Genomic DNA, 26636 nt, shown 5'->3' with positions numbered 1-26636 from the left:
CCGACGCTTGGAGGGTGTGAACAGACAATTCTCTGCCAACACTTGGAGAGTATGAAAGGATGACGGTTCTTTGCCGCACCGGGGATTGGTGGAAGAGAGGTTTTGTAAAGGCTTCTCCGCCTTACTGTCGGTGCAAAAGGAGATACACTTTGGTAATAATGCAATACTTAAAGAGGCTTCAGGGAGTGGATGTATGCCGTGTTTGACCGAACCACTATAAATCTTTGTGTCTTTTAAATTTTAGCATTTTATTTATTGCAAGTTATATTCTGTGGTTGAAAAATTTTGTTTTTAAAATTTTAATTAACTTGCTAACTGAATCGAAAGTTTTTAAATTTTAAATCCAAGAGAAAGTTTTAAAATTACTAATTCACCTTCCCTCTTGGTTAGTCTTGGGACAATAGCTTAGGCTTAACAACCTAATCAAGATTCAACAATACCTACGAATGACGACGATGATGTCGGGCACACAAATCGAGACAAAATATCCAATATATAATTAATTATAAATTAACTATAATTAATTACATTTAATTCATAACTAATTATAAATCAAATGTACTTAATTTATAATTAATTATTAATTAACTATAATTAATTATATGTAATCCATGATTAATTATAATTAATTTAAAATTAATTATTAATTAAATATATTTAGTTTATGATTAATTATAAACTAATCATAATTAATTTTATTTTAATCTATAATTAATTATATTTAATTTAAAATCAATCATAAATTAACTATTTTAATTTATAATTAATAATGAATTAATTATAATTAACTATATTTAATTGAAATTGATTTTGAGAAACATTAACAACCTACGCTCCATAATTTGCTCTCATAATTTTAAATTTTGTCACATTAACTTAATTCCTTTATAATTTGCATAATCTTGTGCACCACCTTTATTCTTAAAAATAGGAATGAACACACTCATTCTCCACTCATCTGACATCTTTTGTCTTCAAAATAGTATTAAAAAATTTAGTAAATCATGAAATTCCTTCATCTTCTAGGCATTTTCACAACTCTATTGGAATAACATCGGGTCCAACAAATTTTACATACTTCATTTTTTTTAAAGCCTATCTAACTTCCGTTTTACTGATGCGTTGATAAAAACAAAATTTTTTATTTTTATTTAGGGTGCTAAGGTCACTAAACTCAATTGTATTCTCACAGTTTTCATTAAAAAGTTTAGCAAAATATCTTATCCTCCTTTGCTGAATATCATCTTCTAAGAAAAGAACTTTTTGATTTTCATCCTTAATACATTTCACTTGAACTAAATCTTTACTACTCCTATCTCTTTGTTTGACTAATTTATATATATATATTTCTTTCTCTTTTATTAGTATTTAATATATTATATAAATCATAAAAAAGTTAAGATCTTTTCATCGCATATTGCTTTTTTAGATTCCTTATGTGCATCTTTATATCTTTCCTAATTATCAAAATTTTTACATCTAAACTTATTTTTATAACAAATGTTCTTATTTTTTATCCATTCCTGTACATTTGCACCATCAACTATTTTTATTATTAGGAGCTTTTTTCTTTTACTCTAAACACATCTTTTCTAATATTCTTAATATCACTAACCACCTCTGTTTAAAATTGCGCAATTAGAGGCGCACCTTTGCGCAATTTGACCAAAAAACGCCTCGAGGCTTACGCAATTCTTATATGCTATTACATTACATTTATGTCAAGTGAGCAATGAACATGAATACATGATAATGATCTTTTCTCTTAATGAACAGGGAAGAGAAAAGTGAGTCATGTTGAAGATGATGATGACATGGCATTCATAGATACAATTGGAGAAGAAGATTCACTTGAAGACCCATTTAGTGATGGGATATGATTTCATTTTATATATTTTTTGTATTCTGAGAGTTTTGTTAAACTAATATTTTGTGATTTTGTACTTTGGGACATGATTTTATTGCATCTACTTTCTTATTTTCCACTATTTTCATATATCATTTAGATGTTTTTATTGTAAGGTACAATATTGCTATTATTTTCCTGCTAAAACCCTTGATTTTTCATTTACGCAATTCTGTGTCAGTGAGGCTTACGCCTCAGACCGCCTCGAGGCTTACGCCTCGCCTCACGGACGAAAACCGCCTCGAGGCTTAATTACGCAATTTTAAACCTTGCTAACCACTTTTTCGCACATAACATTAATATCCTCATTAATAGACAAAATATTAAGATATAAATTTTACTCTCAAAAATATTTTTATTAATATTCTTTAAATGCCCCCATCTAATACTAGAATCGCTTTAGTTTATTTTTTATTTTTTTGCCTCATCTTCTTAAAGTACAAAACTAATAAGCGATGTTGGGTATATAAACTTTCACTCGGAATAATTTTGCAATCTAAATAATATAAATTTTTTTAAGAAAATAATCAATCTTAGATTTATTATATTCATTTTTCTACATGATGAGATACTCATATCTTTTTTTAAATAAGGTATTAGCAATCAAAAAATCATAATTTAAATAAAAATCTAATATAGTCTTACCACTTTCATTAGTCGTCCAAACTCATGACCATCATGAATGTTTTTAAAATCATCCACCTCTCTACCAACATATCTATTTAAATCTCTTCCAATAAAAACTCTTTTTTCAAGAACTATATTTTATATTAATTCTTCTAAGTCATATTAAAATTTTAATTTGAAATATAAATTCAAACCTACTTGAGGAGCATAAGTACTTATAATATTAATAATTTTAACATCAACAACTATCTTTAATGTATAATTCTATCTCTAATTATATTAATTTTTATAACATTATCCTTCAAACTCTTATCTATAATTACACCTACACCATTTCTACTATGCCTCCTACCAAAATACCATAATTTAAATCCTAAACTATCAATCTCATTAGTCTTCTTTCCAAACCATTTAATTTCTTGAATACACAAAATTTTTATCTTCCTATGAATCATAATTTCTATTAATTCTATTAATTTTTTTGTAAGAGAAGCTATATTCCATGTTCCTATCCTAATTTTAGATTATTGGACTAGCTTCTTTACCCACATATGTCCTTGATGTGAGAACCCTTGCCTATTTAACATTGCACACAGGCAGCGGTGTAGCTGCTCTTGTACACTTGTCACTGTATTCAGGCCATATAGCACGTCGCTTATAGCGAACGCCCTAGCTTTAACATAATGTAATAGAGGATTTATGTCATGATTATTCGACAAGTTTTATGGTTGTTGTCGACTATCTAACACAACTCTATTTTTTTCATGCATGACTTGGGACCTGGCAATGACAGTGTTCAATCACATATCGCTTTCTTAGACTCCTTATGAGTCTTTTTATATGTTTCTAAATTATCATAATTTTTACATTTAATCTAATTTTATGGTAAATCTTCTTATTTTTTTATCTTTTATTACACGTTTTGATTTCATCATCGATTATTTTTTACTATTAAGAGCTATTTTTTTTATACTTTAAGCGCATCTTTTGCAATATTTTTAATATCAGTAGTTACTTTTTTCAACATAACATTAGCTTCCTCATGCATAAAATAAAATCTTAAGATTTAGAATTTTACTCTCAAAAATATTTTTTTATTGCTTTTAAATACCCTTTTTTTATTAGATTTAAATGAGAATTTGACCTTTATTAGGACACATTGAAGAAAAATGGATTCATGTAGCCGACCCCACGTAGTGGGATAAAGGCTTGATGTTATTGTTGTTGTTGTTGTTGTATTGCTTTTAAATGCCCCATCTAATTTTAAAATAATCTTTTACTTTATTTTTAATATTCTATCCCTTTATCTTAAAAATCAAAACCAATAAGCGATGTTGGATACATATTACAATTTTTGCAATCTAAATGATCTATTTTTCTTATAAGAAAATAATCAATATGAGTTTTACTATATCCATGCTTATAAGTGATAAGATGCTCATCTCTTTTCTTAAATAAGTTATTTAATAATTATAAATTCATAAGTTATAAAAAAATCTAACAGGGTATTATCATCTTTATTAGTCTCTCCAAATCCATAGCAATCATGAATGCTTTTAAAATCATCTACCTCTCTATCAATATATATATATATTTAAATCTTCTCCAATAAAAACTCTTTATTTAAGAGGTATCTTTTATATTAATTCATCCAAGACATTTCAAAATTTTAATTTTGAACATGTCCAAACCTATTTAAGGAGTACTTATAATATTAATAATCTTAGCATTAATAACAATCTTTAAAGTTATAATTCTATCTCTAATTCTATTAATTTTTTATAACATTATCCTTCTAACTCTTATCTATAATCACACTTACACTATTTCTAGTACGATTTTTACTAAAATACCATAATTTAAATCATAAACTGTCAATCTCCTTAGCATTATCTCTAATCCATTTAGTTTCCCGAATTCATACAATACTTATCTTCTTATGAATCATAATATTTATTAATTCATTAATTTGATCATATGGTAACTATATTTAAAGTTTTTATCATAATTTTAGTTTCATGGAATAGCTTTTTTGCCCACATTCATCCATGATGTGGGAATTCTTGCCTATTAAACACTGCACTTTGGTGCCAGTGCAACAACCCCCCTTGTACACTTCTCAATGTATTCAGCCTATACAGTGTCTCTTCCAGGAAACTCCATATCATTAAAATAGTGTCTTAAAAGGATTTATATCATGATTATTCAACAAGTTTTACGTTGGCTATCGACTAGCTAACTCAACCCTCCATTTTTTTCTCATCCAGGACTTGGACCTAGTAACGATAGTGTTTTCTCATCGAAGATGTACTCCACCAAACTGTTAATTTACTCGGCTAGCCATACGTCACTCAACATGCTTCCAACTAATAAGCGGGACATGAGTATTCTATAGCTCAGACCTTTAATGACATACTGGTGAAATCCTCGCAATAACATTTTCACTGTAAGGCATGGTTTAAAAAATCGTTCAAGAATTACGTCTCAAAGTCCACCTTGATTTGAGGCATCATCTTATTTTGGTTAAATTTATAATTTTTATTATATATTATTATTGATAATTTATTTATTTTATTCTATTATACAAAGAGAAGGAACCAATTTATTTTTGAACGAATGAACAAGGTTGAATGATTGTGTTATGTCAAATTAAAAATTGAAAGATAAATATCTCAAATTATAATGACGAATATTTAGTGATAATGAAATAAATTCTTTGATTGTTAATGATCTATTATTCAATAATGAATGGATAATAGCAAAAAATAGTGAATGATTTCAAGTTGAAGATAGTGGAATATCTTTGGTGATGAGTAGATTGAAGATATCAATTCAAATATTAAAATGACTACTTATTATAAAATAATTTTTATTTCATAGTCATGTTAAAGAAAGTGGCAAAGTGGAGTTTGAGTTAAAAAAAATCAAATTGTGATTTAAATATAGTGGATTACTTTGTTGAGTAATTATTTTATTTCTTATTTAATATTACATTCAATCCAATGTTAATAAATATAGGGAGTTAAAAAAACTTTGTAATTGAAGAAGGTTTTGACGATGATTATGATACAAAATTCGAGGATAATATAATTATTACATACGAAGGTTATTATGAAGAATATGAAAGTAAAGATAAGGCCGTCATGGATACTAATCCTTCTAGTTTATTTAAATTTTAAATGAGTATTTAATTTGAATCTTTGTTCAAACTTTCATTTTGTATTAACATGTAATATTGAAATCTGTAATTTATATCTTTATGATGATGATTCAAATAAATATATTTATGTTTTATTTTATTTTTGTCGATTTTATGAATTATTTGTAAGTTCATGAGTTTTTTATTTTTCTATTTCGAGGTTGCGGTGCTACTGAATCAATGTGTTGGTTCATTATTTATCACATCGGTTCACAAGTCTGTTTGTAACTGCCTTATGCTATCACGTTGTGGCAGTATAGCTTTGTGGTGCTTCCTATGTAGCGTCTTGGCACTTTGCTCTTAGTTGCAATTTAGTCCTCTACTGTTGCGATGCCAAGCTGGTAACGCTCTGGCTCTGGGGGAAATGTGGCATTGTGACACTCTTTCTGTGGTGATAAGGCGCTCCCTCAATTTTGAATATTTTGATTATTTCTTATATTAAAAGATGATATTAAATAGCATTTTTATAAAAATATATGTAATTTGAATGATAAATTTTTCTCTCACCAAATTTCCCTAAACTTTAAGATATTATTTGTTCTCAAGCAATTCATAGCAATTCATATTGCACTTGTATCAATTCTATTTTTTTGTTGTAATATGATTTTTGTAAATTATATAGGTAATAATCTAAGTATTTATATAGTACATAGGTTGTAAAATTTTTTAATAAAATAATTTATAATAATCTATTCTTTCATTTTAATTAATATTCATTCTAAATTAAACTCCTTAAGTGTATGTGATAATTTTGACTAACTTAGGATTAATTATTTTTTAAATTAATGGAATTCACATATTAAGTTAATTCAATAATCGTGCTATAAGTTTTTCTTAAGTATTATGATTCCAATAATTACTCGTAGAAGTGTGTAAGTGGGGCTAGACATTGCACATACTAATTTTTAATAGTGTATATTTAACTTTAATTTTTTTTTTATTTTTATCATTTTTTAATTGGTTATGTACCATATAATGATTTTGAATGCCTGTTTATTTCTTGCACAATTTGTTTGTGGGACTGGACAATATATGCTCAAATTTTATCAGTTCAGTACTTAGTTTTTCAATTTTTTTTTTTAACTTTTTATTTGCTAAATATTTTATAAATATTTTGTATGTTTATTTTTTGCCTCCATTTTTATTCTATCTAAAAATCCTTAAAGGTTTCATAATTTCCTATTTAATAGATGGCTTGTTTATTTTCATTAATCTTTACATCACATAATTTTTCATAAGTAGTGAAGTGCTTAATTGATTAGGTATTTAACCTATTAGAAATTACTAAATTTAAATGAAATGATTAGTTATTATTTTTAATTAATTTATTTGATAAAAATTTTAAATTATGTATTATTAAATACTTAGTTATCTTAATTTAAAATTTTTAAATTTCATATTCTAAGTAATAATACTATATATAATTGAAAAAGTGCAATAGAGAAATAAAAATTTTCTTAGAATATGAAAGTTTGATTTCATTCATTCCTCCCAAATACATCCAAGGACATGTTAAAAAAACATAAAATAAAAATAAAATAAAATAACTAAAAAGAAAAAATAAATTGAAAATAAAATCTATTAGGAATCTCTCCCTACTCATCATCCTCCTCCTCTATTGTTGGCTTTACTGTTGTTGTTAAAGACGATGCACCTAAATTAAAATCAAAGCTTGGGTGCCTTGGGAACACGTTGCATTGACCATAGGAGTTCATATCCCAGCTCTTAAACATACCCACCATGGCAACATTGAAATCTGCTTGATACTGGTATTGCCGTTGTTTTTGGAGCATCATTTGATTGTAGCGTTGATACATCCCCTTCTCAAAGCTTGTAAACTGTTCTTGAAACCCATCAAAAAAAATTTGGGTCCGATTCACTCTATCGTGGAGCTCTATCAATTAACTAGCATCCGAGGATCTCTAACACACAATTGGTTGGGTTGGGTCGGTTGATTAGATCTCTCTCCTTATTCCGAAGAGAAGATTTTGAAGGACTAGATCTCAGATCTAGTAAGAGTAGAAGCAGCAAAGATGTGCTCCTTTCTCGGATTTCTCATAACTCCGACAACTTCACACAATTCACAAATTAGGCAGAGATGACCTAAACCTTTGATGTAGACCACTTGAGCATTTACTAGATGATTTGAAACACAATCTTTCCAAAGTTTATGGTGAACTCTTTTTATAACAACAACAAAAACATCAAGGCTTTATCGCACTGTGGGGTTAGCTACATGAATATTTTTCTCCATTGTGCCCTATTAAAAGTTAAATTCTCATTTAAATCTAATTAAGAAAGGTCAATTCTAATATTTTATAACCAAGTTTTTTTAGTTCTACCTCTACTTTATGTTGACTGTAATTACTGCATACGACCGGCTCCGAATCGGACACAACGATTCGCCCACCGACATACTCACGACACAACCGCTCCAACCGACTCTCTCGACAGAAATCGCCCCACTCACGACATGAAAAACAACGCTCGCTCTCATTCGGTTCACACGCACACTCACACTCTCACACACGCATACAGAAGCAAAGGAAATGATTTTAGAGACTGACCTTTCCTCTTTCGCACGACGCCAAGCCTGAGACTCATCTGCACTCGACCACGCCGGCCAATCTCACCGTCGACCTCCTGCTCCGGCGTCGACCCCTTCGGCCAATCCAACTCCAGCGTCGCTCCTTGCTCTCTCTCCGACCCGTGCCCTAGTCGGGTGGAGTCCGACTCTTGCATCCGTTTGCCCTAATCAAACCTTCGCCGACCAAGGACCCGTCGCCTATAATGCTATATAATATTATATGTAATAAAAAGTATGAAAGAGAGAAGAGAGAGGTGAGAGAATTTTCAAACAGGTGTCGAAGACCCCAGCCGTCGTACCTTAGGTCCGACCGGGATGGTTTGAAATTGAAGACCTGAGCCGTTGATTTTTAATCCGGGCAGATAGTTTTAAAATTTGAAGACCCGGGTCGTCGTATCTTAGATCCGGCCGGGATGGTTCCAAATTGAAGTACTCATGCAATCGATCTTAGATTTTGGTGAGATGGTTTGAAATTGAAGACCCTACGCCATCGATCTTAGGTCCGGGTAGGAAGAAGTTTCGGCAGATGCCGTCCCGATTTCTCCCTCGGTGGGGAGGAGATAGCGGGAGGTTGCCGAAATTTTCAGTGAACAACAAAGGACTTGGACTAAAAATTGAAAATTGATTTGAACATAATTCAAATTTAAAATCAATTTTAAATAAAATTTGATCAAATAATGTTTGACCTACACTCGAACTGGACTCAAGTATGAACTCGATTTAAAATTGAATTGATATGTAATATATACAAAATAAGCTTTTAATCAGGATCTCTCACTCCAAAAAATAGTTAATATATTTTGAGCCATTTTCAAATCGTAAAAGATATTGATTTCTATGGAAATTTAAATAGACTCTGTTGTTGTTGGATTATCTTATCAAATATTCAAAATGTTTAATCAACATTAATTCAAAAGCTCTTAAATCATTAATTTCTAAAAATGTCATCACATTGCAATATGTTTGAAATCAAATTATTGAAGGAAGATATACTCTCGAGTGATAAGTGATGAAACTTTAATAGACCTATATCAGTCTTCTTTAGCATCTTATTTGGTATAAGACATTGAGATTCCTTCATATATAACCAAAGTTATCAAAAGACGATTAACCTTTCAAATTTAAAATCAAGGGAATCACAACATCTGTTGGAGGCTCATTGTAGATGTTTATATTAACTACAATGAATAGAAGTTGAAGATAACAATTTGATTAGGATATCAAACTTGTTCATTCATGAAAACTATCCATAAGATATGCATGATATTCTGCAATCAATAATCTTGAAGAGATCTATTCAAAAAGTGATGATGACACCAGGAGATGTCTTATTTTGACTCAAATGCACTAGACCATTTATGTGTTACTAGCATTTTAATAAAAGCCTCACTCGTCTTCTTTCTAACACTATCCTATGATGGTTACTCATTACCCTGTCATAAAGGGGCATATTACGAATATATGAGAAAGGGAAAGGATCGTGTTGATCTAGAAATCTCAGATTAACGCCATCGGATCCGCAATATATGTACAAGCGGACAGAAGGCGTTCGTAGGCCTTTTAATAAAATCTCGGGCTGTTTTCAAAGCGAAATCACTTGATTAAATGTATCATATTTAAATATTCTAAAATGCATCCCTTATGTATTAAATATGATATCTAAAACTAAATATACTCCTGCATGTGATCTGACAAATATAATAAATTTATAAATAACAAAGTCTGAGAATGCTGCACAGGGTCAAATGCTACAACCCGCATGTGCTCCGATCGTCGCATATAAATCTCAAATCCAACAATCTGAGAATGCTACGCGGGTTAAATATTCAAGTTTCATCCTCCTCAAAAGGACTGGAGTCGGCAAAACTTGAATAACAAAATGCCTCCCAAAATCCTACAAAAATATAAGTGACCTTAATGTCACCCTGATGATGTCCGTGTTGATCGAAAATCTTAACCGGAGGGGTCAAATCTCAAATCCAATCAAATATCTGAAATGAAATCAATCACCTAAAAACTCAAAACTAAAAATCATCCACCTCCCGCAATCGTTTGTCGGGGGTGATAAATTTGAAACTAACCTCAGCTCACAAAGAGCGAATGTGTGTCAGGTGTATCACTAAGGTTCATCCTCAAATAGTCTCTTGCCAACAAGGACGTGGCACGTGCCCTCTAATCGGGTGGTTTTGCTGCAAAATAGCACAATTATATTACGATCACGGCCAAAGCCCGTATGTTCCCTAAAGGCGTCAAACCCTTGAGCGATGGATCATAGGGTATATTCGATAAGGCATAAAGCCCTATGTCAGCTAGGTGGATTCGTATATATCCCCTTAAACAAACATCAACCCAGGTCTACAAGATATTATTGGACGAAGCAACCCATGGCTGCCGACAAGGTGCCTTCTATCAGGTTGAGTCGACTACCTCCTCTGACTAAGTAGACCAGGGATCATGACAGCCCGTGACGACGAAACCATGGGATCTTGATCGGGCTCGTCTTTATTCCCCCTACCACCAGTTTTAAGTTTATGGTGGTAAACTCTAAAATCAAAATTTCAAAATCTAAATCATAAGATCAAATTCAAACCCTAAAATTATTGCTATTATACAATAGGTTTATAACCTATTCGACCCCTTTAATGATTAGCCTTAATCGAAAGTTCTCTCCTGTTATCATGAGGGGTAATTAACTATAGGGGCTTGCGCCTATAGGAAACTATAACTCAGATCAAAAAGTCATCACAAAATGAGGGCGAAATCTCTGGGTAGTGTTTTATCTAAAACCCAATCTGCCTTTTGAAAATTCCCCCGAAACCTAATCTCGTTAAAACTCTTTGTCGTCATCGTCATACAAACACTCAAAAGAAAAATAGACAGATGACACAGAGAGGTCGGGATCACATCACACTTATGGAATTTTTCGGAGCTCATACTTTCTTAACATAAGATAAATCTAATACATCTACTTTCGTATCTGGGTTATCAGAGGGTCGTCGGTTTATGTGACAAAACCATCTAAGACGGCTCTCTCTAATCTTATGTTCCACTAGAGCTACTCCAACCTTTTCATGTATATATTCATTTTGTATCCTATCTAAGAGTAGTGCCACTCATCCGCTTGAGCATCCTCATCTTTGCAACACTTAATAATATGTTTATCTTTTAATGGCCAACATCGTGCACCATAAAGCATTACAAGTCTAACCACAATCTTATATAATTTTCTCTTATGTCTAATGGGGACTTTTCTATCACATAACAGTCTGATGCATTATGTTGACTGTAACGACAAAACCACCGACATACCCAAACGACACAACCGCTCCATTGCCGACTTACCCACCGCCTCATTCACGACAAAAAAATAAATCCCCTCACGCTCAAAAAAAAAAGGAACCGTAAGAAGAAAAGGAAAACTTACCTTTTGCTCTCGTCGATCCCGTCCTCCCGTCTAAGCCGACACCGCCGTATCCGTAGCTGCCTGCCGACGTCGAACCCCAGCCGTTCGAACTCGCCAGCCTGCCGCCGACCAAGGACCCGCCGACCTCGCCGCGTGTGAGTTGCCAGTGTGCCCTAGCCCGATCGGGCTCTCCCGATTTCCCTGTCTTCCCCTCTATTATATTATATATAATATATTATTTATATAATGTGTTATATATAAGATAAGATTATTTATATATAATAATATATATATTATATTATGTTATATTAGATTATAATATATATATTATATTATAATATAATATAATACATATTTAAATATTTATTATTTTAATAAAAATATAATTAAATAAAAAAGAAACAAGAAAAAGAGAGATAAATATGAAAAAAAATAAAAGTGATTTTCAAACAGGTGTCGAAGACCCCGGCCGTCGTATCTTAGGTCCTATCGTGATGGTTTGAAATTGAAGACCTGCGCCGTTGATTTTTAATCCGGGCAGATGGTTTTAAAATTTGAAGACCCCATGCTGTCGTATCTTAGATTCGGTCAGGATGGTTCCAAATTGAAGACCTTACGCAGTCGATCTTAGATTCTGGTGAGATGGTTTGAAATCGAAGACCTTATGCCGTCGACCTTGGGTCCGGGTAGGAAGAATTACGGCAGTGCCGTCCCGATTTCTCTCTCGGTGAGGAGGAGACGTCGGGAGGCTGTAAAAATTTTCAGTGAACAACAAAGGACTTGGACTAAAAATTGAAAATTGATTTGTGCATAATTCAAATTTAAAATCAATTTAAAATTTTTTTTTTGATCTGAATAATGTTTGACCTACACTCGAACTGGACTCAAACATGAACTCGATTTAAAATTGAATTGATATTGATATGTAATATATACGAACTGAGTTTCTCTAGCGCCTCGTTCTCTTTTAGAAAGAGTACCCCTGTAGCAGCCTCATGTCCGGAAAGCAAGCAGGCGATACCATATGAGGGAAAAGCAATGTGTTCGATAGTCTCATACGAACACATTCTCCTAACATCTATCGAGTAAATCTCCTTTAGGAATTGTGCCAAATGACAATAAAGAAGACAAAATTATTTGAAACGTCAAAATACATATTTTTTGAAGCAAAATTCATCGAGAGTAACACCACAGGATCCGCAACATGTGTACAAGCGGACAGAAGGTGTTCGTAGGCCCTTAAATGAAATTTTGGGCATTTTTAAAACAAAATCACTCTCGCCAAATGGATCATATTTAAATATTTTAAAATTCCCCTTATATATTAAATATGATCCCTTAAAATAAAATTTATCCTGCATGTGCTCCGACAAATGTTTTAAAGTTATAAATATAATTGTCTGAGAATGCTGCGCTGGGTTAAATGATATAACCCGTATGTGCTCCAATTGTCACATCTAAGTCTCAAATCCAATGATTCGAGAAAGCTGCGCGGGTCTAATATTTAAGTTTCATCCTCCTCCTCAAAAGGACTGTAGTCGACACGACTTGAATAACAAAATACCTTCTAAAATCCTACAAAAATACAAGTGACCTTAATATCACCCCGATGATGGCCGTGTTGATCGAAAATCTCAACCGGAGGGGTCAAATCTCAAATCAAACAAAAGTCCAAATTCTTGAAATAAAGTCAATCACCTAAAAAATCAAAACTAAAAAATCATCCACCTCCCACAATCGTTTGTCGGGGGTGATAAAATTGAAATTAACCTTACCTCACAAAGAGCAAATGTATGTCGGGTGTATCACTTTGATTCATCCTCAAATAATCTCTTGCCAACAGGGACGTGGCATGTGCCCTCTGATCGGGTGATTTTGCCATAAAATGACACCATTATATTACGATCACGGCCAAAGCCCATATGTTCCCTAAAGGCGTCAAACCCTTGAGCGATGAATCATAGGGTATATTCGATAGGTATAAAGCCCTATGTTAGCTTAAGGTGGATTCATATATATTCCCTTAGACAAATATCAACCCAGGTCTATAAGGTATTCTTGGACGAAGCAACCCATGGCTGCCAACAAGGTGCCTTCTGTCAGGTTGGGTCGACTACCTCCTCTGACTAAGTAGACCAGGGAATATGACAGTCCGGGACGATGGAACCATGGGATCTTGATCGGGCTCGTCTTCATTCCCCCCACCACCAGCTTTAAGTTTATGGTGATAAACTATAAATTCCAAATTCAAAATTTAAACCCTAAAATTATTGCTATTATACGATAGGTTTATAATCTATTTGATCCCTTTAACGACTAGCCTTAATCGAAAGTTCTCTTCTGTTATCAGGAGGGGTAATTAACTATAGGGGCTTGCGCCTATATGAAACCAAAACTCAGATAAAAAAGTCCTCACAAAATGAGGGCGAAATCTCTGGGTAGTGTCTTATCTAAAACCCAATCTGCCTTATGAAAATTCTCCCGGAACCTAATCTCGTTAAAACTCTCTACCGTCATCGTATCACAAACACTTAAAAAAAAATAAATGGATGGTGCGGAGAGGCCGGGATCACACACACACTCTATAAGATGGAATTTTCGGAGCCCACAGATTTCTGGCAACTCTGTTGGGGATTAGTTTTTATTTCCATCTTTGGCTAGTCATTTAAATGTTATAGTAGCAATAAAAAATAATAATGATAATACTGAGCTCTATATGGTGAACATCAAGATGTGACACTTGGTCCCTCCATCCAAAAAGTCATTATTGAAAGGTCCCGATAGAAGTAAAATCAACCATCTATTATGATGATAATGCAAAGAAAGAGTCAAGATATGTACGGTGAGCATCGGGATGTGACACTTGGATGCATATCTAAGAATCCACTGCCGAAAGGTCCCGACATAATGGAAAATAAATATAGAGACTCACATCTTTAAATATATATATATATATATATATATATATATTCAAATAATGGTGTGACATCTGGTGTGTACCTCTAGAGATCCATCATTAAAGAAATTTATCAAAAGTGGGTCCTAAAGATGGCCCCTATATACAATGTTCTCGATGATCGACATCTTGAAGAATCCTTCAAGAAATCCCATTGCTTTTCTGTTATATCTTCTCGGGCTGAGGAAAATCTTTGCATGACCTTCATCAGTGCATTCTATCAGAAGACTAAGTAGAAGAAATGAATGAACTACTCAGTGAATTCAGGGACTGCTTTGCTTGGGCATACGATGAAATGCCAGGCTTTTCCCCTGATATAACTGTTCATAAATTAGCCATCAAACCAGATGCAATACCTGTTAAGCAAGCTCCAACATGAATGAGACTAGAAATTGAAGGGCAAGTGATAGCAGAAACTAAGAAGCTCATCGAAGCAGGTTTCATTCGAGAAGAAAAATATGCTGATTGGATAGCCAACATCGTCCCGGTGAAAAAGAAGAATGGCCAGATTCGTATATGCATCGACTTTAGGGACTTGAACAAGGTGTGTCCTAAAGATGACTTTCCACTTTCAATATCAGAACTGTTGGTTGATAATATATCCAATTATGATATATTCTTCTTTATGGATGAGTCGTCGGGATATAACAAAATCAAAATGGCACCTGAAGATGAAAAGCATACATCTTTTAGGACTTTTATCGGAATATTTTGCTACACAGTCATGCCCTTTGGCTTGAAGAATGTGGGAGCTACATACCAAAGAGCTATGACACATATTTGATGAGCTTATCCACCAGAAAGTTGAATGTTATGTGGATGATCTTGTTGTCAAAAGCATAGATTGAAAAGATCACCTCAAAGATTTGAGAATTGTATTTGAAATGATCAGGAAATGCAATCTCAAAATGAATCAACTCAAATGTGCATTTGGAGTTTCTTCAGAAAAGTTTCTTGGGTCTGTTGTACGGCATAGAGGGATTGAGGTTGATCCTAACAAAGTTAAGGCAATCATAGAAATGCCGCCTCCGAAAAGTCTCCGTCAACTTTGTTCTTTACAAGGACAACTTGCATTTATACGGCAGTTTATCTCAAATCTATCAAGCAGATGTCAACCATTTGCAAAGCTGATGAAGAAAGATGTACATTTTAAATGAGATGATGAATGCCAAGAAGCTTTTAATAGTGTCAAGAGATATATGTTAAGCCCGCCCATCCTTGCAGCACCAATTCCAAAGAATCCTCTTATCCTATACACCGCAGCGTTGGAAGAGTCCCTTGGAGCGTTGCTAGCTCAGCACAATGAAGAAGGCAAAGAAAATATACTCTACTATATCAGTCGAAGATTGATTGGAGCAGAAATACGCTACTCACCCATTGAGAAGCACTGTCTAGTATTGATTTTTGCCGTCCAAAAGCTTCGCCACTATATGTTGTCTCATAAAATAACACTGATATCAAAGATCGATCCGCTGAAGTTCTTGATGACAAGACCAGCATTGACAGGTCACCTAGCCAGGTGGGCAGTGATACTTCTGAAGTTTGATATCATGTATGTCCCCCAAAAAGCAGTGAAATAGCAAATTTTAGCAGATTTTCTTGCCGCACATCCCGTATCCGCAGACTCGCCGCTCAATGACGATCTGTCCAATGAACAAATTCTAGTTATTCTAGAAGAAGAGAAATCACAAATGTGGGAAATGTATTTTGATGAAAATTCAAAACCTCAAAGTTTTTGGCGGTTCTCAACTCATTATAAATCAAGTATTAGGTATTTATAAAATTGGCAGAATCAGATTGATTTACTATTATAGGCGAGTCCTCGAGCTCATGAAGCAAATTACAAATGTTACATTAATCCAAGTATCTCGAGCTCATAACAGTAAAGGAGATTCTTTATTAAAACTTGCTAAAGAAATGGCGAGCTTTAAAGACGAGCCCGTGCTAATCAGTGTCAACACTCGTCGAGTACTAAAACCAGCAATTATGTGTTCCCCGCAGGAAGAGGGGTCATCAATGTCAAGCCAGTAGGATATAACTTCGGTTGTTCCTCAATCTCCTCAACATATTACTCCTGAAAATCAACAAGATAAACCTCAGATGTTTGCAGGAAGAAAATCTGGTAGAGCCTCTGAATCTTGGCTTGAATGCTTAGAAGTTGAAGAGCAAAATAACTGGAGGCAGTCTTTTATCGATTACTTCAGAGAAAATAAACTTCCCGCAGATAAATCATTTGCTACACAGATCAAAAAGAGAGCATTGCAATATGCGTTTGTCAACAATATGCTATATCGAAGATCATTTGAACAAATGTGGCTATGATGTTTAAGAAAAGATGAAGCTGATAAAGTTATTTCTGAAGTTCATGAAGGACTATACGGTGCACATCAATCAGGTCCTAAAATGGTCATTAAAGTTAAAAGGATGGGTTATTACTGGCCATCAATGGTAAATGACTGTACCAAACATGCAGAGATATGTCACGAATGTCAAATTCATGGCAATATTATACATCAACCTCCAAATCCTTTACATCCCACTATAGCATCCTGGCCATTTGAATGTTGGGGGACAGATATGATAGGGCCCATTAATCCACCATCATCTGCTGGGCACCGCTTCATATTAGCAGCAACATACTATTTTTCTAAATGGGCTGAAGCAGTTCCATTCAAAGAAGTCTCTGCTCATCATGTGATAAACTTCTTTACTAATAATGTTGTCTACAGATTTGGTGTTCCACGCCGTATAATCTTAGACAACGGTTCAGCTTTCAAAATTACAAAAATTTACAAATTTATTGAGCGGCATAAAATTGATTGACGATATTTATCAATCTATAATCCAAGGGCAAATGGATTAGCGGAACCCTTCAACAAAACGCTCGTTAAGCTCCTAAGGAAAATTCTTACTAAGAATAGAAGGGAATGGCATACTAAGATGGCAGAAGCATTATGGGTATATCGTACTACATACAAAACACCAACGAAAGCAACTTCTTATGCATTGGTGTTTGGAGCTGAAGCTGTGTTGCCACTTGAAGTTGAACTACCATCACTTCGGGTAGCTGTTCAGTATGACCTTACAGGAGACCAAAATGCTAGCTTGCGAATGGAAGAGCTTGATGCACTGGATGAAGTCAGGCTCCAAGCTTAACAAAATTTAGAAATTTATCAAGCAAGGATGGTGAAATCTTTTGACCGTATGGTACGCCCTTGAGCATTTCAAGAACGAGAATTAGTTCTGGTGCTGAGAAGACCAATTATCCTACACCGAAGAATTGGTGGTAAATTCGAACCAAATTGGGAAGGCCCTTTTGTCATTGAGAAAGTGTACCAGGGAGGAGCCTATCAACTCATCGATCTGGAAGGTCGTCGACCTATGCCCCCGATCAATGGGAGATACTTGAATAAGTATTATTCTTAAAAGAGCAAGTTGAAGATCATTCCTTTGTAAAGGGAGATAATAATTCTAAGATGTCTTAGAAATTCTCCCACAAGACGGGGCATTTTTAAGTTTAAAAATGCCAAAATCTGATGATGGTTGAAATTTCCCTTTAAGGCAGGGGGCTTTTTAAATATTTATTTCGGTTATCATTAAATCCCAAATAAATATTTAAAATCATTCATGAAGCTATCATTGCATAAATATAGAGCAGAAGCTAATGCCTTCAAGCAATCAAATATAAGATCATTGTTAAAATTGAAGATTCTTTTTCAAATTTTGTCAAGATCTCAAAGTTCAGATTGAGAAGAAATTTTTATCTGACAACTTCAACAAATCAAATTTGACAAGAATGAACTGTTATAGTACAAAGCCAGTGCTCAAACAGATATGATATCAGTCTCAACAAGCCTATATGCGGCCGAGCCACTGATAGCTTTACCTACTCAACAAGCCATTATAAGAGGCCGTAGTAGGAAAGCTCCTATTTTGTTAGTCCGATGACAAATACTATCAAGTTTGATATTTGTCAAATTTAACAAATCAAAGCAATTTGGATTCAGAAGATTTCCTCAACTAACAAATGGATTGAGGCAAAATTCAAAAAAGTCTCAGTCAAGTCAAAGGCACCAAGCCACAATAAAAACTCCTTTCAAATATAGAAGTATAATCCTTCAATAAATCTATCAAACACAAAGCTAAGATCGAAGAAGCTTCACTTCTTCAATATGTCCGACAAAGCACGAAGCTTAGGACCGAAGAAGTTATCCCGCAGTTCTTATAAAGCCATAGGCCGAACAAAGGGAATATTGTCATCATCAAAGTCCGTCATGCAAAAAAGCTTTGGACAGATGACTATTTTCCATTGACCTAATATCATTTCAAAGGATTTAGGTTATCAATATAGATTCTTCATCAAGCCCATGAAAGCACAAAGCTAGGGCAGAAGAAATGTTAATCCCTGACAAATCAAAAAGATAAATTAGGGATATCTAAAAGACCCTCTATATGACATCTAAAATTTAGTTTTAGAGATCTGTAGGGTCAACCAGTTTACAACAAACATGATCTGCTATAGAGCGTATATAATATTTGTTGGAGGGCATTTGTTGACTAGAACGGCAAAATCACCGACATACCCAAACGACACAACCGTTCCATTGCCGACTTACCCACCGCCTCATTCACGACAAAAATAAATCCTCTCACGCTAAAAAAAAAGGACCGTAAGAAGAAAAGGAAAACTTACCTTTTGCTCTCGTCAATCCCGTTCTCCCGTCTGAGTCAACACTGTCGAACCCGCAGCCGCCTGCCGACGCCGAACCCCAGCCTTCAGAACTCGCCGGCCTGCCGCCGACTAAGAACCCGCCGACCTCGCCGCGTGTGTGAGTTGTCAGTGTGCCCAAGCCCGATCGGGCTCTCCCGATCTCCCTCTCTTCCCCTCTATTATATTATATATAATATATTATTTATATAATGTATTGTATATAAGATAATATTATTTACATATAATAATGTATATATTATATTATGTTATATTAGATTATAATATATATATTATAGTATAATATAATATATTACATATATAAATATATATTATTTTAATAAAATATAATTAAAAAAAAAGAAGAGAAGAAAAAGAGAGATAAATATGAAGAAAAATAAAAGTGATTTTCAAACAGGTGTCGAAGACCCCGGCCGTCGTATCTTAGGTCCGATCGGGATGGTTTGAAATTGAAGACCTACGCCGTTGATTTTTAATCCGGGCAGTGGTTTTAAAATTTGAAGACCCCGGGCCGTCGTATCTTATATTCGGCCGGGATGGTTCCAAATTGAAGACCTCATGCAGTCGATCTTAGATTCTGGTGAGATTATTTGAAATCGAAGGCCCTACGCCGTCGACCTCAGGTCCTGGTAGGAAGAATTACGGCAGTGCCGTCCCGATTTCTCCCTCGGTGAGGAGGAGACTCCGGGAGGCCATCAAAATTTTCAGTGAACAACGAAGGACTTGGACTAAAAATTGGAAATTGATTTGAACATAATTCAAATTTAAAATCAATTTTAATTTTTTTTTTATTTGAATAATGTTTGACCTACACTCGAACTGGACTCAAATATGAACTCGATTTAAAATTGAATTGATATTGATATGTAATATACACGAACTGAGTTTTTTTTTTAATCAGAATCTCATACTCCCAGAAATAATAAAATTATTTGAGCCACTATTAAATCAAGAAGGATGTTAATTTCATAAACAACTTGAGAAAGCTTGGGAATATTTTAACTTCAGGTTGATGAGTGATAATGAGCATCTTACTTCATGAACTGTGTATGTCAATCAAGATATTTGTTTTAATTTAAACGTTAAAGGGGCGCACATTTAGCGTTTTAAATACTGAATAGTCAAATGCTAGTACATTTGTTCCATTCCATACTTCCCTAAAACTCTTAATGCTAATCTAAAAAGTTTGATGTTGAAGAGAAGTTGACTCGGCATTTATAAGTAAGTTTACATAAGATGAAAAAAATATGAGGATTACTATTGAATCAAGTATTCAAACCAAACTTACAAGATCATATGTTGCAAGTAACTTAAGTTGCGATGGTAGAGAGAAAATGGTCTTATAACTTTAGTGATAGAAATTAATATCATCCATTATCACATAAGCAATCGCATATGGGCCACAAGATACCCTTGATATATGGTCGATAGTTTTCTAACAATTTAGGGCTTGCCGAGGTGTTCCATTCAATAAAAATGTGTCGTTCGATCCTTCCCAGTCAAACGCGGCGTGACCCGACTGTAGATCCAACTTCGAGAAGTATCTCACGCCAGTAGCGTAGGGCGACCGGGCACGTTTGTTGTATACTGATTGACCTTGTGGACGGGCTGTTAGGGGTTGTCACGACTCTAGCGCCTTGTCTGCTGGTCAAAAAGGAAAGTACTGTACTGTCCTAGAGCTTCTCTAGCGCCTCGTTCTCTTTTAGAAAGAGTACCCCTGTAGCAACCTCATGTCCGGAAAGCAAGCAGGCGATACCATATGAGGGAAAAGCAATGTGTTCGATAGTCTCATACGAACACATTCTCCTAACATCTATCGAGTAAATCTCCTTTAGGAATTGTGCCAAATGACAATAAAGAAGACAAAATTATTTGAAACGTCAAAATACATATTTTTTGAAGAAAAATTCATCGAGAGTAACACCACAGGATCCGCAACATGTGTACAAGCGGACAGAAGGCGTTCGTAGGCCCTTAAATGAAATTTTGGGCATTTTTAAAACAAAATCAGTCTCGCCAAATGGATCATATTTAAATATATTAAAATGGCCCTTATGTATTAAACGTGATCCCTTAAAATAAAATTTATCCTGCATGTGCTATGACAAATGTTTTAAAGTTATAAATATAAATGTCTAAGAATGCTGCGCAGTGTCAAATGATATAACCCGTATGTGCTCCAATCGTCACATCTAATTCTCAAATCCAATGATTCGAGAATGCTGTGCGGGTCTAATATTTAAGTTTCATCCTCCTCCTCAAAAAGACTGGAGTCGACACGACTTGAATAACAAAATGCCTCCTAAAGTCTTACAAAAATACAAGTGACTTTAATGTCACCCCGATGATGACCGTGTTGATCAAAAATCTCAACCGGAGGGGTCAAATCTCAAATCAAACAAAAATCAAAATTCTTGAAATAAAGTCAACCACCTAAAAAAATCAAAACTAAAAAATCATCCACCTCCCACAATCGTTTGTCGGGGGTGATAAAATTGAAATTAACCTTAGTTCACAAAGAGCAAATGCATGTCGGGTGTATCACTTTGATTCATCCTCAAACAGTCTCTTGCCAACAGGGACGTGGCATGTGCCCTCTGATCGGGTGGTTTTGCTGCAAAATGGCACCATTATATTACGATCACGGCCAAAGCTCGTATGTTCCCTATAGGCGTCAAACCCTTGAGAGCGATGGATCATAGGGTATATTCGATAGGTAAAAAGCCCTCTGTTAGCTAAGGTGGATTCATATATATCCCGTTAGACAAATATCAACCAAGGTCTATAAGGTATTCTTGGACGAAGCAACCCATGACTGCCAACAAGGTGCCTTCTGTCAGGTTGGGTCGACTACCTCCTATGACTAAGTAGACCAGGGAATATGACAGCCCGGGACGACGGAACCATGAGATCTTGATCGGGCTCGTCTTCATTCCTCCCACCACCAGTTTTAAGTTTATGGTGATAAACTATAAATTCCAAATTTCAAACTTCAAAATTCAAAATTTAAACCCTAAAATTATTGCTATTATACGATAGGTTTATAACCTATTCGACCCCCTTTAATGACTAGCCTTAATTGAAAGTTCTCTCCTGTTATCAGGAGGGGTAATTAACTATAGGGGCTTGCGCCTATAGGAAACCAGAACTCAGATCAAAAAAGTTCTCACAAAATGAGGGCGAAATCTCTGGGTAGTGTCTTATCTAAAAGCCAATTTGCCTTCTGAAAATTCCCCCGAAACCTAATCTCGTTAAAACTCTCTGCCGTCATCGTATCACAAACACTTAAAAGAAAAATAAATGGATGGTGCGGAGAGGCCGGGATCACACACACACACACACACACTCTATAAAATGGAATTTTCGGAGCCCACAAATTCCTACACTTCAACTATCCAATTTGAATTTTACTAATAATAGACACAAGATATCTAAAACGTGTACCAAAACTACTTTTGAATGCATTAATTTAAAACCAACCTATCTTTAGTAACTTCACCAACATTTCTACTAGGCTTGAGCTTTGCAAAAATATAGTGCAAAAATAAAGTAGTGTTAGGCTTTTGATTCATGAGTTAGGACAAATGTGGTAAAGTTTATTAATTTATCATCTCTCTTTTTCCATTAAACATTTGTATTCCCATAGATTAAGAACCTAAGAATTTCATCATAATTAATAGAAGAAATATAAAAATTCAGGTGCTCATGCTCGTCAAACTAGTAATTAGGAGTTTGAAAGACATGGTTAATGGCTACAGGGATAAACAAGACCCATTCCCCTCCGACACACACCGATTCATTATGAGGCTCCTTCATGTTAACGAAGAATTGTCGTATGATAGGAACCACAGTAGGCTTAGGTTGATATACTGGAAAATCCCAATTTTTCTCCACTAGCAGGGCTTCTACCTCCCCCCAGTTTAATATTGTGCTTTGGGATCATAGTTTTGTTGACCAAATTATTATATCTTTCTTTCGTGATAGCATTCATGAATTTCCTAGCATTGTGAAAAGATGATTGTGATCTTTACTGGCCGATGGTGAGTTTTGGGGCCATTTAAAATAATTGAAATGGGAGCACTTAACTCGAAATCAACATTAGAGATAAAGAATCGCAAGTAAAATGAAATGAATAAGCCTAAATGATATTTATAAAATGGTTGGCGCTACCCTTGGTAACATTATAACGCTGGGTCAAACTGGTCAACGATAGTACAACCGCTACAATGCTGAAGCTACTTAGCGCTGCAACGCTAGCTTTGGAACTTATTATCATAGGATTTTTGACTGTCAAACCGCCGCGATGCTCGACACGTGATAGTGCTGCGACCCTTGAAGTGATTGTCGCCATGGCGCTTCAACTACCTAATAATGACATTTATCGGGCGCTGTGGCTTGACATTCGAATGGTTTATAAAATCTATAAGCTTGGCTGGTGATGCGACATTATTTATTCGATTTGGCATTGTGATGCTATTTTAACATTTTAATTTTTTTCATAATTATAATAGCGTTGTGATGCTTAGGTTGATATTTTTAAAAATGCTCTACACACAAAGTAAAGTCCACCACACATATCACGCCTTCCATAAGACACAAACAAAAACCTAACCAAAGGGACTTCTAGTTACAAACATAAACATACATAAACATGATTCACACAATCTACCCTAACAATAAACAAGTACAATCAATTAGGTTCTCTCAAATAATGTTAATTTTACAATTTTTAGTCAGACTATGCCTAACTTCTATTTTGGATGAGCTAATTCCATTGAACTCCTAAGGCGATCTATTTCCCTCCTTATGGTTTCGGTCTTTTGACCATTAACTTAGAAAATTTGAGCAGTCTTGCTATCTTTTATATCTATTGCTTCATAAGGATACACCTTGACAATAATTTTTTAGGAATGTTTCCTAAATCATGTGTAATTGTTTAGGAAGGTTTCTTAAATTAAATTAGGAGAAAATCAATTAGGAAAAAATTTCCTAATTGATTTTCTTTCCTCGCTGAAATCTTTCCTAATTGAATAATTTTTAAAATTAGGAGGGAAACATATTAGGAAGGAGGCTAATTTTGTTGGGAGGAGTTTATTTAAGTCCATAGTAGGGTTCAGATTTTGTTTTGAGTGTTGTAGTTTTCTTTGTGTGCAGGGTCTTAGCGGCGTCTAGGATTTGGGATGGAAGGTCCTCCTCTCAAAAGAGGACTATTGTATATTGTTTTTATTATTTGATTTCCTAGCAATAAAAAAATTTATTTTGTGCTGAATTTTTCTTGTTTGTTGGCTGTTTTTTTTATACCAATGCATATCATAATATTGTGTATTTTATTTTTTTTAGTAGATATTACTTTTGATTTTCCTCTTGATGCAGAACAGCTTTGGGTGTTGGACTCGGTTCCAGGAAAGGTCGGTTCAGATGAAAGTGATGGTGAAGTAGAAAAGGTTTTACAGACTTTGAGTAGTCTTCCTTCAGCCCTTCCGTCACCAAAGTATGCTCTCTCTCATCCTTTTCTCCTTTCTATATGAGTTGTCATGGTGAATGACAACAGTTGCTGCATTATTTTATGTTTTTGATTTTCTTTGTGTGCTATTGAAAATTTAATTGGGTATTGTACTGCCTAAAATGTTTTCATGCATCAGGAATGATAACTAATACTACATTTTGACAATTGCTTGTGTCCGCAAAATGGCATGCCTTGTACTAAATGTAGATCGCCCAGCACATAATGCACCTCCTGGCATTGAATAGTTAACATTAAAATCTTCATCCAAATAATTTATCGATTAAAAATTCAAACTTGTTATTTTGTTTTTACAAAACTGTTATGGTTTTGACCAATTACCTATCTTGCAAAATTCGGTTCAAGCCCAATACTTGTTTGCCCAACAGTCGAAAAGGTCTTATGAACTCTTTTAGCCAATGCACCTGTTCATGTTACCTGACTCATGAAGCATCTATTGATTGTCCTAATGTTGATTGGAAATTAAACTGCGAACCTGTTCACAGAAATGTGTTTTCTCTTTAATTGTTTTATGAGATTCTATTAATCAAAATATATTAGCCTGGACTTTAATTGCCTTATGCGAAGAAAGAGAAAAGGTTAAAAAATAAAAAAAAGAACAAGAAGAAATAAACAAGAATAAAAGAGCTTAAATGATTTTCCTCATTTCAGATGCTTAATCAAAAGTTACTCCAACAGTTTTGTTGCGTTAATCGTCACTATACATTTCTAACATTCTTAATTGAATAAAAAAACAGTTGGCTTGTCGATCACATGATTGAACATGGATTTTCCAAGTCCCTTTCTGAGTGGATTGGGAGCAACTTGAAGAAGTCGGGTGATGGATTAACCTGGACTTTTGATCTTCAGGCTGCGATTGCTATGTTCGATTCCTACAGGTGGAAGATCCTTTTATTATTCCCTCTCTCTTAAATTTCTCTGTGGAATGAATTGTTCATGTGTGGACATTCATCACGCATTAGTTAATGAAACTTAAATATTGGCTTCTCTAGGGAAACAAGCTATTGGCATTTACTGGAGAAACCCCCAAGTGGAATGGAAATTGTGATGGTTCGAGCTGAGAATAGTGATAGATGGCCCAAGCATGTGCTTGACAAGCTGTTCTATTTATCAACGAAGGTAAGGAAAGCAGACGAGGGAAAGCTGACAGTTCATCTTCTTCCCAAGTCTGGTCATTGGGTTCATGTGGACAACCCTAAGGGATTACTAGAGATAATGGTGCCCAATTTCATGATGAAGTTCTGAATCTTTTGCACAAGCAATTGTTTCCTTCGTCTTCTTTTGGCTTGAATAAATTGACAGGTGCTCGCTTCTCAACGTATTTAATTTCATGCCTTGAACTTCTGTTTTTCTGCTTCTTGACAGATTTTTTATGTTTCACTTTTGTTCACTGTTACCTGAGAATAGAATTTTTTTTTCCAGCTTAGTATCACATTTGATATCGAAGCTCGTTCGTTTGATTTTATATATATATATATATATATATTTGAGTAATTAGAATGTATTTATTTTAAAAATATAAGAATTATTTAGTTGGATGCTAGATCAAGACGCGGATGAATGGGCGATGCGAGCAAGTGCGAGTTGATCAATAAATGGTTGCTTTAAAAAATTATCTGATTTAGGTATTTTCACATGTAATTAAACAGTTTTTTGGGTATTTCAAAACTTTGAAAATTTCTTTTATATTTCTTTTTTCTTTTAA

At 34.3% G+C, this 26636-nt stretch overlaps 1 protein-coding gene across 1 annotated transcript in view; it reads left to right on the top strand.

Moving 5' to 3' along the window:
* Window positions 1-26377, top strand: part of LOC110101148 (protein ABHD11) — a 37235-nt gene extending 10858 nt beyond the window's left edge. The window contains exons 3-5 of the mRNA XM_020828939.2: window positions 24786-24898; window positions 25669-25809; window positions 25924-26377. Of these exons, the coding sequence (XP_020684598.1) occupies window positions 24786-24898; window positions 25669-25809; window positions 25924-26176 (507 nt within the window). The 3' untranslated portion in view covers window positions 26177-26377. The remainder of the gene's footprint in view (window positions 1-24785; window positions 24899-25668; window positions 25810-25923) is intronic.
* The last annotated feature ends 259 nt before the right edge of the window (window positions 26378-26636 follow it).

Source organism: Dendrobium catenatum, unplaced genomic scaffold, assembly GCF_001605985.2.
Source record: "Dendrobium catenatum unplaced genomic scaffold, ASM160598v2 fragScaff_scaffold_1617, whole genome shotgun sequence".
Taxonomy (NCBI): Eukaryota; Viridiplantae; Streptophyta; class Magnoliopsida; order Asparagales; family Orchidaceae; genus Dendrobium; species Dendrobium catenatum.
The sequence above is the reverse complement of the archived record's forward strand: the minus strand, read 5'-3'. Positions and strand labels throughout refer to the sequence as shown.